The sequence below is a fragment of the Muscardinus avellanarius genome (genome assembly GCF_963383645.1).
Source record: "Muscardinus avellanarius genome assembly, chromosome: 12".
Taxonomy (NCBI): Eukaryota; Metazoa; Chordata; class Mammalia; order Rodentia; family Gliridae; genus Muscardinus; species Muscardinus avellanarius.
Genome location: NC_137798.1, coordinates 14,489,080 through 14,504,109, shown reverse-complemented (window position 1 = coordinate 14,504,109; position 15,030 = coordinate 14,489,080). Strand labels below are relative to the sequence as shown.

Here is a 15,030-nt window from a genome sequence, read left to right as displayed (position 1 = left end):
TGTAGCTCGAAGGTCAAATGCCTCTGGGTTCCATCCCCAGACCCACAAAAATAAATAAATAAATAAATAAATAAATATAAATTTTTAAAAAATAAATAAAAAGACTAAAAATAGAGCTGGGCTGGGCATGGTGGTACACACTTGTAATCCCAGCCTTCGGGAGGCTGAGACTGGAGGATCGCGGTTCGCGGATAGCCTCAGCTACTTAGTGAGGCACTCCGCAACTTAGTGAGACTCTGTCTCAAAATAAAGAATAAAAAAATAGGGCAGGAAGTGTAGCTTGGAGGTCAAATGCCCCTGGGTTTCATCCCCAGACTTGCAATAAATAAATAAATAAATAAATAAGTAAATATAAAAATGAAAATAGAGCTGGTGTATAGCTCAGAGTTAAAATACCCCTGGGTTTCATCCCCAGTACCGCAAAAAAAAAAAAAAAAAAAAAAATTCAGAATTGATAGGGTCCAAGAATCGACCCAAATAAGGAGAACACACCAAGGATGTAACACACAAGCAGGGTTTATTGTGCTGCAGCTCTTACTGGCAAGCCAGGGTTAAGTCTCCTTCACAAGCCTAACTGTCATTCAGAGGAATTGTCCAGCAGCTACCAAAGGAATGCTTCCTTCTGGCCGGGCTAATGTTCAGCCTCTTAGACAGCAGGCAAGTGGTCGGAGCTCGACCCCAAGCCCAAAACAGACCTTACTTTTATAGTCCCAGAAGGGGCGTTCACATTGGGATACAGCCAATAGGTTTACAGAGTAAACAAGTGCAGCCATCTTGTTCTTTGTAGCCATCTGGTTCTTCTGTTAAGTTCCAGACACTTTGGAAACATTTTTAACAGGAAAACAAGTTCCAAACACTTTAACTTACTTCTATATCCTAATATTTTAATTTTATAAGGGGAGTGGGATGGCCCTCTCAATACTCTTACAAGAATTTGAACGGGCAGGTAGTGGTACACGCTTGTAATCCCAGCATTCGAGAGGCTGAGACAGGAGGATTGCAGTTCACGGACAGGCTCAGGTACTTAGTAAGGCCCATTTGCAACTCAGTGAGATCCTGTTTCAAAATAAAGAATAAAAATAGGGCTGGGGATATAGCTCAGAGGTAGAATGTCCCTGGGTTTCATCCCTAGTACTGCAAAAGAAAAAAGAAAAATAAGAATTTGTTTATTTCAAGGTAATATCTGTTTTCCTTTTTGTTAATTTGTCTTCTACAAATAAAGAATGTAAGTATGAAATTGAATGCATGCACTGACTTAGATTTTTCTTTTTAATGCTTGTTTTGCTGGTGACCAAAGGTGCGGTATGGACGGGTGATAACACAGCAGAATGGAGTTACCTGAAAATGTCTATCCCAATGTTACTCACGCTCAGCGTTACCGGGATCTCTTTCTGTGGAGGTAAGCTGAGTCCTGTGCCAAGGCTTGACAGGCGAGGGGAAGTGAAAAGCGAGGGTGCTTTTATTAAAGCTGGCCACTAATTCCTTTTCATTCGCTGTCTGGGGCTGGGGCACATGCAGAAAAGAGAAAACAGGACAAAGAGAAGGGGAGCAGGTTAGAGAAGAAAGCAACAGGGCTGCTTGCACGCTGCTCGCGTCGTGTCTGAATCGCGGACACACAAGCAGCTGGTACAGCGAAGCCAGAGTGCCCCCCACTGCCCTGGGCGCTGGCGCGGGCTCTCATCCTGAGTGTGCCCGGCCTCCGAGTTGGAAAGTGGGAAAGGTAGAGACAACTACAAAGCGTCCAGCAAGTCCGGAGTCCACACGGCTGGGGCGCGGCTCAGTGGAAGAGCCCTTGCTTAGCCTGCCACACAAAGGCCAGGCCTGAATCCCCAGAACCAGACAGGAACAATTACAGCAATAATAACCACTCGGCCTTCCCGTTCAGCAAACTTAAAACTCTGTAAAACATTTTAACTTCTTTTTGTTTTTTTAAGATATACTTTGGGGAAACATAAATTGTTATAAGTGTTTCTCTGCATCCTGAAAATACATCAGTTTGTGTATGAAGATAAATCCGTGGGGGCTGCGCCCAGTGTGGTGGCGCTTCCCGTGGCTCCTTGTTTTCTGCAGGAATAAAAATAAGTTAATATTACCTTTTTTGTTGTTGTTTTTTGCAGTACTGGGGATGGAACCCAAGGGCATTCTACCTCCGAGCTACACCTCCAGCCTTATTATTCTTTTTTTTTTTTGGGGGGGGGTTGGTACTGGGGGTGGAACTCAGAGGCTTTCTACCTCCGGGCTATACTCCCAGACCTATTTTCTATTTTATTTGGAAACAGGGTCTCACTAAGTTGCTGAGAGCCTCACTAAGTAGCTGAGTCTGGCTTCAAACCTGTGCGATCCTCCTGTCTCAGCCTCCCAAGTGTGGGGATTACAAGCATGCACCACTACGCCTGGCTTTTTTATTCTTTATCTTGAAACAGGGTCTCACTGAGTTGCAGAGGGCCTCGCTAAGTAGCTGAGACTGTCCGTAAACCACAATCCTCCTGTCTCAGCCTCCCAAGTGCTGGGATTACGAGCGTGCACCACTACATCCAGATATATAGAGATATATAGATATAGATATAGATATAGATTTTTTTTTTTTTTTTTTTTGGTGGTGGTACGGGGTTCCTGGAAGCCCTTCTACCTCCGGGCTACACTCCCAGACCTATTTTATACTTTTTTATTTTTGGAAACAGGGTCTCTTAAGCCAGCTTGGCTGACTTCGTACCTGCGCGATCCTCCTGTCTCCGTGTCCCAAGCATGGGGATTACAAGCGTGCGCCACCACGCCCGGCTCAGCAATATATTTTTTTATGCATTGGTCCTCACATAATACAAGAAGTAGCTGGGCATTGTGGTGCATGTCTCTAATCCCAGTACTTGGGAAGCTGACAGGAAGTTCACAGGTTCAAGGCCAGCTTCCACAATTTAGCAAGGCTCCCAGCAACTGAGGGAGACTCTGTTTCCAAAGGAAAAATGAAATGGGTTTGGGGGTGTAGCTCAGAGGTAAAATGCCCCTGAGTTTCATTCCAGCACCACAAAAAATGAAAATAAATATTAATTAAGTATAAGTATTCTGCCTAAGGGCTGACCATGGAATTCTACCTAAACCTTAGTGTGATTATTTGCCTCTATTTAGTTCTTTCTCTAATTTTTGTCTTGATTTGACTGCAGCTTTTAAAGTAAGTTAGTTACCACCTGCTTTATCTCTAACACAGCACGTGCACACGCATGGACACGTGTACAATCAGTCAAGCATTTTGCAATTTCTAGGTAGTGTGGGTTCAGGAATATGTGGGAGTGTTCTTGTGGTAAAGCCTCTGACATTTTGACAAGCAAAACATATTCAAAGGCCATTTTGTCGGATCCCCAAATAGGCTGAATCTTGCACCACTCTTGTGTTTGAGGCTGGTTTGGGATCTGTAGGTGGCACCGCTTTCTGATCATGACATGGCCTTATCTTGCTGGTATACGTCTTTCGTCTGAAGCCTGGCCGCTCACTCGGCCTCTCCTTCCTAACAGCTGATGTGGGGGGCTTCATCGGGAACCCAGATGCAGAGCTGCTAGTGCGTTGGTACCAGGCAGGAGCCTACCAGCCCTTCTTCCGCGGCCATGCCACCATGAACACCAAGCGACGGGAACCCTGGCTCTTTGGAGAGGAATACACCCGGCTGATCCGAGAAGCCATCAGAGATCGCTACACCCTCCTCCCCTATTTGTATTACCTGTTCTACCATGCCCACGTGGCCTCAGAACCTGTCATGAGGTATTTAAAAAAGGTATTCCTTCAGAGGCCCCAGCAACCAGTCTTTCTCGTGTGTGTATGTGTAGTACAGCACATTACACCCAGGGGAGTTCTACCTCTCAGCTACACCCGCAGCAGTATTTTATTTTTTTATTTTGAAACAGAGTCTCAGTGAGTTGCAGAGGGCCTCGATAAATTACCAAGGATAGCCTCGAACTTGCAATCCTCCTGTCTCAGATTCCCAAGTCCTAGGATCATAGGCATGCACCATGCCCAGCTCCCAGCAACCAGTCTTAACAAATATCCTCAGTGATTAGGGTCTGGAGTAATTCCTAGTCATTCTAAGAGGAACAGTGAAGAAGAGTCGTATGTGTAATCAAGTTTCAGCTCTAATTGACTACCAGTTGTGCACAGATGCTGACTTTTAAAGACACAAAGATTAAAGCTAGATGTCTAGTACTCATGGTTAAAGTGTTAATATTTGCTAAGGGACAGAAATGCAGATACTTCAAAAATTAAGAAGTGCCTTTAAAACTGAATTAATTTATTATTTAACCCATAAGCATCCTTTCATGAAGGATAACTTACCTGCCAGTCTTAAGGCTGAATTATTCCAAGTTTGAGGTAAGCATTTTCCTACTTTACACATTCTAATTCTATTTTGAAGGCAAAATATGAAAAAAACAATGTCTAGTTTAGAGACAAGAACAATACCTACACACATACACACACACACACACACACACACACACACACACACACACTCACCAAGACTTCAGGATCAGTAGTTCCTAAATTTGGGTCAGGTTAGAATCACCCAGGAAGCTTTTTACTATAGCTTACCAAGCCTTTTAGGAATGCCTTTGGGTAGATCTCATCGGTTGTTATTGGAGTGTTGTTTTGTTTGTTTTTGTGGTGCTGGGCCTCGAACCCAGGACATACTACCTCTGAACTCCATTCTTAGCCCATTATAATGTTTGTTTTGAACCTGGGTCTTGTATTTCTTAGAAGTTTCCTTTCTAGAACCAGGCATGGTGGCATACTCCTATAATCCCAGTTCATGAGAGGATGAGACAGGAAGACCGTAGGTTCAAGGCCAGCCTCAGCAACTCAGCGAAGCCCTCAGCAACTTAGACCCTATTTCAAAATAATAAAATGGGCTCTTTCCAATTTTTTTGGTGATACATACCTGTAATCTCAGTACTTGAGAAGTGACACTGGAGGATCACAGATTTGAGGCCAGTCTCAGCAACTTAGTGAGTCCCTCACAAATTATTGAGACCATCCTTCCAAATAAAAAATAATATAGGAGCCAGACGTGGTGGCTTGTAATCCCAGCATTTGGGAGGCTGAGACCAGAGGATCGCTGTTCGAGGACAGCCTCAGCTACTTACTGAGGCCCTCTGCAACTTAGGGAGACCTTGTCTCAAAATAAAGAATAAAATAGGGCAAGGGGTGTAGCTCAGAAGTAGAATGCCCCTGGGTTCCATCCCCAGTTCTGGGGGGAAAAAAAAGGAAAAGTGGTAGGTACTAGAATTATTAATATTTCTTTAAAACACTTGAGTTAATAGGAAGCTTCTTCATATAATAAAAAAGTAATCAGAACAATTGCTCATAAACTCTTAGCTCATATGTAAAAGAATACTTGGCTCCTTGATGCTTTCCAACTTCCCTTGAATAGTTATAAAAGAAAAAATTAAAAATCTAATAAAAAGGTCTAACAAAATGATATAATAAAAGATCTAATAATGTTAAAATATGAATATTTTTTCCTTTTCCTAGGCCTCTGTGGGTAGAGTTTCCTGATGAATTAGAGACTTTTGGTATAGAAGATGAATACATGTTGGGTAAGCATTTATTAATTATAATTATATAAACACTATAATTATGTTTTGTTATATTTTCTAACATGAGAGTACTTAAAAACTTGCTAATCCCAAGGAAAAAAAAAAGAAGAAATTTCTTCACCAAAAAAATGTTTTTTCAGTACAGGGGATGGAACCCAGGTTCAATCCGTAGCCCATGAGGTCCCGTCTTAGTGATCACTGCCTTGGACAAGCTCCCTGACCTTCCCTTCCTTGTCCCTAGCTCTGCCCTCCACAGTCAGTCAGTCTCTCCACCACTATAACTTTCATTCCATTTTGTACTTTTGCCTCTTGACTTAACTCTAAGTAATTTGTAAAATTTTTGTTGGTTTTTTTTTTTTTTTTTGGTCTCCAGCCCCTTATTTATTTTTTTTTAATTTTTTTAATTTTAATTTTGAAACAGGGTCTCTGTAAGTTGCAGAGGGCCTCACTGAGTAGCTGAGGCTGGCCGCAAACCTGTGATCTTCCTTTCTCAGCCTCCCAAGTACTGGGATTACAAGAGTGTTTCACCATACCTGACTGTTTTTACTCTCTTTTATTTCTTTTCTTTTCTGTTTTTTTTTTTTTTTTTTTTTTTTTTTTTTGTAGTGGAGATTGAACTCAGGGGCATTTTACCTCTCTGAGCTATTTTATTTTCATTTTGAAACTAAGTTGCTGAGGGCCTCACTAAATTGCTGAGATATATCTCAAACCTGCAATTCTCCTATCTCAGCCTCCCAAGTACTGGTATTACAGGTTCGTACCACCATGCTTGACTTAAAATTTAGTGAGAGTGTGTGTGTGTGTGTGTGTGTGTGTGTGTGTGTGTGTGTGTGTGTTACTGAGAAGAGAACCCAGGAGCATCTGAGTTCCACTCCCAGCCTGATTTTTAATTATTTATTTTGAAACAGGGTCTCACTAAGTTATGGAGAGCCTCACGAGTTGCTGAGGCTGGCTGCAAACCTGCAAGCCTCCTATCTCAGCCTTCCAAGTACTAGGATTACAAGCATGCACTACCATGCTCAGCTTAGAATTAATTTTTAATATCTGTCTCCACTTACTCTAAAATCCATGAGAGCAGATACCATATTTGTTTTGCCACTGTATCCCCAGAGCCTAGCATGGTGCCTGGCACTCAGTATTTTTTGAATAGAAGAATGAATCCATAGATTGATGATTTTTATACATTTATGGTGCCGAAATCAAAGTAAAACTAACAATCCAGATCACCTTTAAGAGAACTACAGCCTTCCCCGTGATAACTGCCCAAGCATAAAATCCTGAATACACACACTGGGGCACTTCTTCACTGCAGAGGTGCAGTGGTGCCTTTAGATGACCAGCTGACTAACAGGCACAAACTGAGACTGTGATGGGCTGTGTCAGGGCCCTGCTGCCACCTGACAGGCCGTACCTGGTCAGTAGCGGCACTCTGTGAGCCCGTCCTCGTCCTAACAAGGCATCTCTGACAAACCATGAGTCAGCTCACCACAGTGCCTGCCTTACAGACGTTCACATCTGGTGGCCTTCACAACCATAGTGTTGTTCAGTAATGTTTTCAGACTTCTTATAATGAAAATTTTATTTCTCCATTTTTAAGGAAGTGCTTTACTGGTTCATCCAGTCACAGAACCAAAAGCCACCATGGTTGATGTCTTTCTCCCAGGATCAAATGAGGTGAGAGTCATAACAACCGTATGTCTGCTGTCTCATCCCTCATCCCTTCATTTAGCAAAGAGATTTTGTCGTCTTGCAGCAGTGAACACACACCAAGTGACAGGAGCAACTAGTGAGCTTTGTAAGTCTTGACCACTGTCAGGAGTTGAATTCAGTGGAGGGCAGTGGGAGGAAGAGGAATAGGCAAGGACCCGAGAAGGAGCAAGTGCATTTTGTCCTCACACTGACTTGCTTACGTGAGTTCACATAAGCACACTGAGGCTTACGCAGGAAGAAACCTTCAGTCTATTACGAGGTATCTACCTGTGGGGAGAAATGTTAAGTATAAAGAGACTTTGCAGCCAGAGTGGTGGCGCATGTCTGTGATCCCAGTACTTGGGAGGCTGAGCCAGGAGGATCCAGGTTCAAGACCAGCCTCAACAACTTAGCGAGATTCTCAGCAACCTAGTGAGACCCTGTTTCAAAAAATAAAAGAGAGCTGGGTGTGGTGGGGCTTGCCTGTAATCCCAGTACTTGGGAGACTGAGGCAGGAGGATCACAGGTTCAAGGACAGTCTCAGCAAATCATCAACATAGTGAGGCCTTGTCTCAAAAATAAAATAAAGCTGGGGTTGTAGCTCAGAGGTAAAATACCTTTGTGGCCAGACATGGTGGCGCACGCTTGTAATCCCCGCGCTTGGGAGGCAGAGACAGGAGGATCGCGCAGGTTCGAAGCCAGACGCACTGGCTTAAGAGACCCTGTTTCCAAATACAAATATAAAAATGGGTCTGGGAGTGTAGCCCGTAGGTAGAAGGGTTTCCAGGAACCCCAGTACCACACACACAAAAAAAAAATGCCTTTGTGTTCAATCCCCAGCACCATACATACACAAAAAAAGGCCTGAGGATATAGCTCAGAGGTAGAATGCCTCTTGGTTTAATCCCTAATACCCCCCCCCCACACACACACACACACACGAGACTTTGCCCTTTGATTCTGGCTCTGAATCCTGAGTTTTGGTACCAAAATATTGTCTCTAGACATTCACCAAAGTGGATAAAAGAAAATTTCTAACTTATCTACCCCTCCCCCCCAGCCTTCTTCTGCTCTTTTATTAATTGTTGTCACTAATTACTTTATAAAATATAGTCCTGGCCTGCTGGAGCCCAGGGACTGAACTCAGGCAGAGCACGAGGGACAGGTGGTGATAAACCACGGTCTGCCAAGTAGAGACCACAGATATATCCAAAGGGGCCAGGCGAAGAGACAGGTGGAAACCCAGGCACCAGACTAAGGGAAGGGCATACCATGGAGACGAGGAGGAGGCCTAGAGAGACTGTGAACTCTGGAGCCTCGAGCCAGGGCTCAGCGGCAGGAGGAAGAGCAGGGAGGACTCTGAGCCGGGATGAGACTGCCATGGGAAAATGGCCTTTTTAAGAGGCTGCTAGTCAATGCACGTGTGTGTTGTGTGTGTGTGTGTGTGTGTGTGTGTGAGAGAGAGAGAGAGACAGACAGACAGACAGACAAGACTATGGACTAAACCCAGGGTTCACTGTGGCTAGTGAGGGTCAAGTCACAGCTCTGTCCCCTTCTTTCACCTCAGGGCAGGTGACAGCTTCAGCAGTCCTGCTGTAGCAGGAACGTGGTAGTCCCAGCAGGTAGACTTGCAACACAGATGCTATGGCTGCCAGAAAGCCAACTGGGCTTGAAAAAACAGAATGAGGGGTTGGTTTTCCTACTGCTTATGATAGTATCTTGCAGTTTACTCCATCAAAGTACTTTATGGGAGCCAGGCATGGTGGCCCACACCTGTAATCCCAATAATGGGAGGCAGAGACAGGAGGACTGCGGTTCTAGGACAGCCTTAGCACATAGTAAGACTCATCAACCTAGAGAGATCCTGTTTCAAACAAAAAAATAAAAATAAACAGGTTTAGGGGCCGCGTCTTGGAGGTAGAATGCCCTGGGTTTAATCCCTAGTCAGTCTGTCTGTCTGTCTGTCTCTCTCTCTCTTTTTCACACACACACACACACACACACACACACACACACACACACACACACACTTTATGAAGCCTTTTTGGCACATCAGCAGTTAAGTCCCTTTGATAGAGATCTCAGAACAGAGTTAGAACCTCATCTCTGAATTATACTGTGCAAAAAAAGACAGTGAATTAGTCATCTAAAGCCCACATGTTTCCTCCGAGAGCTGTTCCTTCATGATGCCTTTCTTTTTATGCCCTCCTCATCAACATAACTAAGTCTTGTGATGCCTTCCTGTCCTCCTGCCACATCTTTCATCTGTCTGCAATGTGCTTTTCTTCTTTGTTGTCTTCATCTCATTTACCATTCGCGGCATTAAGTTTTTGGAAGCCAAGTGGACCATAAGACCCACAAGAGCAAGTCTTTTTTTTTTTTTGTAGTCATGTAGAGATCTTAATTATTATGTATATTCAGGCCCGGCATGGTGGCTCACACTTGTAATCCCCCCTCTTGGGAGGTGGAGACAGGATCATGCAGGTTCGAAGCCAGCCGCAATGGCTTAAGAGACCCTGTTTCCAAATAAAATATAAAAATAGGTCTGGGAGTATAGCCCAGAGTTAGAAGGCTTCCAGGAGCCCCAGTACCACCAAAATAAATAAATAAATAAATAATGTATATTCACCATCTAGGTCAGTGGTAGATTGTTTAGAAAGTAACTTTTGAATATATAGATGGAAAGCCGGGTGTGGTGGCGCACACTTGTAATCCCCGCGCTTGGGAGGCTGAGACAGGAGGATCGCGCAGGTTCGAAGCCAGCCTCAGTTACTTAGTGAGGCTCTCAGCAACTTAGTGAGACCCTGTTTCTAAAATAAAATATAAATGGGTCTGGGAGTATAGCCTGGAGGTAGAAAGCCCCTGGGTTCCACCCCAGTACCACCAAAAAAAAAAAAAAAAAAGAATATATAGATGGACATATATAAATGGCCTTTATTAAATTAATCAGTCAAGTCCCTTGGGATATTATTATTATTATTGCTGTTGTTTTAGTACTAAGAATTAAACTCAGGACCTCATGCATCCTAAGCAAGCACTCTACCACTAAGCTACATCCACAGCCCTTTTTATTTCATTTTATGTTCAGACAAGGTCTCACTAAGTGGCCCAGACTGACCTCAAACTTATGATCCTCCTGCCTCAGCCTCTGAGTAGCTGGCATTACGGGTATGCGCCACCATGTCTAGCTCTTTGGTATCTTATTAAAAGCATGCTCTTCCTAACTTTTATCCAAGATTTTAAAAAACATCTATACTTATTTTAGCTTTCTGGCTACTTGAAATGCAGAGAAGTGAATGTTTTACTGAATGAAGAAATTGAGAGCAGAGTTGCTCGTATACTCTTTTTTCACTGGGCTCTGTCTTTAGATCTGGTATGACGCTAAGACATTTGTGCATTGGGAAGGAGGATGTACTGTGAAGATCCCAGTAGCCTTGGATACTGTAAGTGCTTTTCAGATTATTATTTATACTGGCTTTCTGTATTAGTCTGCTTGACTGCCACAGCAAAATATCACAGACTAGGTAACTTAGGCAACAGAAGTCAGTTCTCTCACAGTTCTGAAGGCAGAAGAAGTCTAGACCAAAGTACCAGCTGGTTCTGTGCTTCCTGAGGGACCTCTCCTGTCCCTTCCTATACAGACAGTTTTGTCATCTCAGAGCCTCACGGTATGACTCGTTCTTTACCGTGACTGTCTCTATAGAGGACCTCTCTCCAAGTATAGTGACCTTGGAAGCTGGGGCTACAACATATAAATTTTAGGGGGACACAGTGTATAGGGTGTTCCTATATACAATTACCAAGGATGTTAGTGTTCTGAATAACAACACATACATATAGAAGAAACAGAAATTAGTGGTTTCCTGGGGCTGGGGCAGGGGAGAGATCAGGGAACAACAGAGAGTAAGTGCTAAAGGGTACAGCTCCTTTGAGGCTGTTGAAAATCTAAATCAATTGTGATGGTTACATGACTAGATATACTGGAAACTTTGATTGTATACTTAAATAGGAATTGTACAGGATATGAATTATACCAATAAAGCTGTTAAAATACTCTGATTTTGGTAGCACACGCTTGTAATCCCAGCATTCTGGAGGCTGAGACAGGAAGATCAGGTTCAAGGACAGCCTCAGCTACTTAGTGAGGCCCTCCGCAACTCAGTGAGATCTGGTTTCAAAATAAAGAATAAAAAGAAATAGGGCAGGGGGTGTAGCTCAGAGGTCAAATGCCCCTGGGTTCCACCTCCAGACCCACAAAATAAATAAACAAACAAACAAATAATTAATTAATTAAAAATAGGGCAGGGGGTGTAGCTCAGAGGTCGAATGCCCCTGGGTTCCATCCCCAGACCACCCCCCCAAAAAAAATACTCTGACTTCATGGCATGTTGTTCCAGAGTATTGCTCTGTTGTAGATACCATTGTTTCAAAGAGGTGGGAGTGTGGTACCAATGAAGACAGCACCAGGGAGGTCCACAGGCTGGATGGCTGACTCCTCCTACGGACTCCGGGTTGCTCTCAGCGCCAAGGTATTTGGAAGTCTGGCTCCCCCTCTGTTACCCCGTCCCCTCAGAGTGGCAGCCTGGGCATGGCAGCATGTCAGAGCGGTGAGCCCCGAGGAGATGGCACCTCTGACGTTTATGTGGAAGTCAGGACTCTGAAGCACTTCTGGATCATCACCCAGCTTGTCTGGCCTACTGGAATTGTTCTTAAGGGGATTCTGAAGTCTGGGAAAGAGGGAAGTGCCTCCTAGAGCATGTGACTGTTGGTGCTCTCAGGTGGCCGTTGATGACTGTGGGCTGAGCTCCTTAGGCACAGGCAGCCTGCCCGGTGGCTTATCCCAAGCCTTTCCCACGAAAGGATACCTGTGTCTGTGGACCATTTCAGGGACCCCTGCCCCACTAAACGGCTTCTCATCAAGTGACTCTAACAGCTAACATCTCCTGAGTAAAGCCTAGGAGGATACATAGCTAATTTGTTGTTTTGGTTTTTTGTTTCTTTTTTCAGTACCGGGGATAGAACCCAGGGGCATTGTGCCTCCGACTGCAACCCCAGCCCTATTTTATAGTCCTTTTTTATTTTGTAACAGGGTCTCACTGAGTTGCAAAGGGCCTTGCTAAGTAGCAGAGGCTTTTCGTGAACCAAGATCCTGCAGTCTCAGCCTCCCGAATCCTGGGATTACAAGCGTGCGCCACCATGCCCGGCTCTGATTTGTCCTTTTAAGATCTTTCAAGCCAGGCTTGGTGGTGCACACTTATAATCCCAGCACTTGGGAGGCTGAGACATGAGAATCTCACAGGTTCAAAGCCAGCCTCAGCTACTGAGTGAGGCTCTCAGCAACTTAGTGAGACCCTGTTTTCAAATAAAATATAAAATAGGTCTGGGAGTGTATCCCAGAGGTAGAAAGCCCCTGGGTTCCACCCCCAGCACCACCAAAAAAAGGTCTTTTGAGCCAAATGAAGCCTATAGCAGACTCCTCCCCTAAATGTATTATAGGTTCAAACACAAATTCTTACTTTTGTTATCAAATACTTACTCTGATACTGCTATTATAAGATAAGTTATGGCTTTCTTTTCCATCTGTTTCAGTTAGGCATGTCTTCTTGGATCAAGTTTTGGACTCATGAGGCCCTAGAAAAAATCCAAGACACTAGAGCTCCATAGCACGTCGGGCACTGTCAGTAATAGTGCTCTGCCACATGGAGGGCGTGACATTGCCTGACACCCGTCCTCCTGTGAGGATCAGCAGGGACCAGACGCCACTCTCCACATGGAGATCTTCTAATGATAGTTGATCTCCTTCATTATATACTGCTTTCTGTGCATGTGCTACTGGGGTATTCTGCCCACCGAGCCTTTATGTTTTTTTATTTTGAAGCAGAGTCTCACTAAGTTACCACACATTGACCTTGACCTGCAATACTCCTGTCTCCGCCCCCCCCAAGTACTAAGCTTATAGGCATGTGCCACCATGCCTGGCTTGATTTATTCACCATCTTTTGTGGTATGGGGATTGAACCCAGAAGCCTTCTACCTCCAAGCTACTCTCCCAGCCCTTTTTATTTTTGGTTTTGGAGTAGGGTCTTAATGGGTGACAGAGTCTTACTAAGTCGCTGAGCCTGGTCTCAAGATTTCAATCTTCCTGTCTCTGCTTCCCAAGTACTGGGATTATAGGTGTTTGCCATCATGCCCAGCTTTGATATTTCATTTTAACTTCAGTTTCATTTTGTGAATTTTCATGGCCTTCGTGTCACTTTGTGGGATAGTACTTTTAGGGAAGCCACTTATACCATCAACCATAGTTTAAATTTCTTTTTTTATTTTATACTTTTTTTGTGTGTGTTGGCGGGACTGGAGATTGAACCTGGGGGCATTCTATCTCTAAGCTACACCTCCAACCCTATTTTATTTTTATTTTGAAATAGGGTCTTGCTGGGTTGATGAGAGTCTCACTAGTTGCTGAGGGTATCCTTGAACCCCCGATCCTCCTGTCTCAGCCTCCCAAATACTGGGATTATGGGTGTGCACCACAATGCTCTGCTGACCCTAGTTAAACTTCTTTCAGCAAGGTTTACTTACTTCTTTATATTCCTCTTAAGTAAATTCCCTACATATTATTTTATTATCTATTCAAGAGTGATTGTAAGCCGGGTGTGGTGGCGCACACTTGTAATCCCCACACTTGAGAGGCTGAGACAGGAGGATCACGCAGGTTCGAAGCCAGCCTCAGCTGGCTTAAGAGACCCTGTTTCCAAATAAAATATAAAACAGGTCTGGGAGTGTAGCCCGGAGGTAGAAGACCCCTGTGTTCCACCCCCCAGTACCACACAAACATACACACACACACAAAATCAAGAGTGATTGTATATTGAATATATTAGGTATTTGTGTAACTTTGTGCAGCTTGAATATAGTGTTGATTGGATTTCCACCAGTGTAATAAATACCTGAAATAATCAACATATAAAAAGAAAAGTTGGAAGAAAAGACTGCCAGTGCTTTCCTATTGCATAAGCATAGTCTCTGCACTTGGCTCCCAGGGATCCGCAACAGGAGAGCTATACCTCGACGACGGGCACTCCTTCCTCTTCCTCCACCAGAAGCAGTTCTTGCACAGGAAGTTTTCATTTTGTTCCAGTGTTTTGATTAACAGGTAATAACAGCTGAAGATTGTGTGTGTGTGTGTGTGTGTGTGTGTGTGTGTGTGTGTGTTATACTAGGGGTTAAACCCGGGGCATTCAACCTCCCAGGCACACCCCCAGCCCTGTGTTTTATTCTTTATTATGAAACAGGGATCTCACTAAGTTGCTGAAAGCCTCATCCCTCAAGCCCTTTTTTTTTTTTTAATTTTGAAACAGGATCTTGCTAAATTGCTGAGAACCTTGCTAAGTAGCTGAGGCTAGCTTTGAACCTGCAATCCTCCTGTTACAGCCTCCCAAGTTCTGGGATTACAGGCGTCCACCACTATGCCCAGTTTGGGGAGCATTTTTCAGTCACTCTGCTATGAATGTTATTTTCTTATTTTCCCATCTTCATTTCCCCCTCTCTGTAAAAAAAATTAAAACGATTAATTTAAGCACCTATTAACTCTATTAATTCTTCTATTCACCAACTCATTAAGTAGTTGGGTTTTTTTCTCTTTTCTTTTTTTTCTTTTTTTGTGGCAGTGGCATTCTACCTCTGAGCTACACCCCCAGTCCTATTTTTATTATTTATTTTGAAGCAGGTCTCACTGTGTTGCGGAGGCCTCACTCAGTAGCTGAGG

The 15,030-nt window shown here is 43.9% G+C and overlaps 1 protein-coding gene across 1 annotated transcript in view; it reads left to right on the top strand.

The window, feature by feature from the left end:
* Positions 1 to 15,030, top strand: part of GANC (glucosidase alpha, neutral C) — a gene marked incomplete at both ends in the record, with an annotated part of 77,231 nt that overhangs the window by 59,882 nt on the left and 2,319 nt on the right. Inside the window, 7 exons of the mRNA XM_080706824.1 lie at positions 1,298 to 1,399; positions 3,507 to 3,750; positions 5,512 to 5,576; positions 7,174 to 7,250; positions 10,634 to 10,708; positions 11,681 to 11,794; positions 14,306 to 14,418. Of these exons, the coding sequence (XP_080562950.1) occupies positions 1,298 to 1,399; positions 3,507 to 3,750; positions 5,512 to 5,576; positions 7,174 to 7,250; positions 10,634 to 10,708; positions 11,681 to 11,794; positions 14,306 to 14,418 (790 nt within the window). The remainder of the gene's footprint in view (positions 1 to 1,297; positions 1,400 to 3,506; positions 3,751 to 5,511; positions 5,577 to 7,173; positions 7,251 to 10,633; positions 10,709 to 11,680; positions 11,795 to 14,305; positions 14,419 to 15,030) is intronic.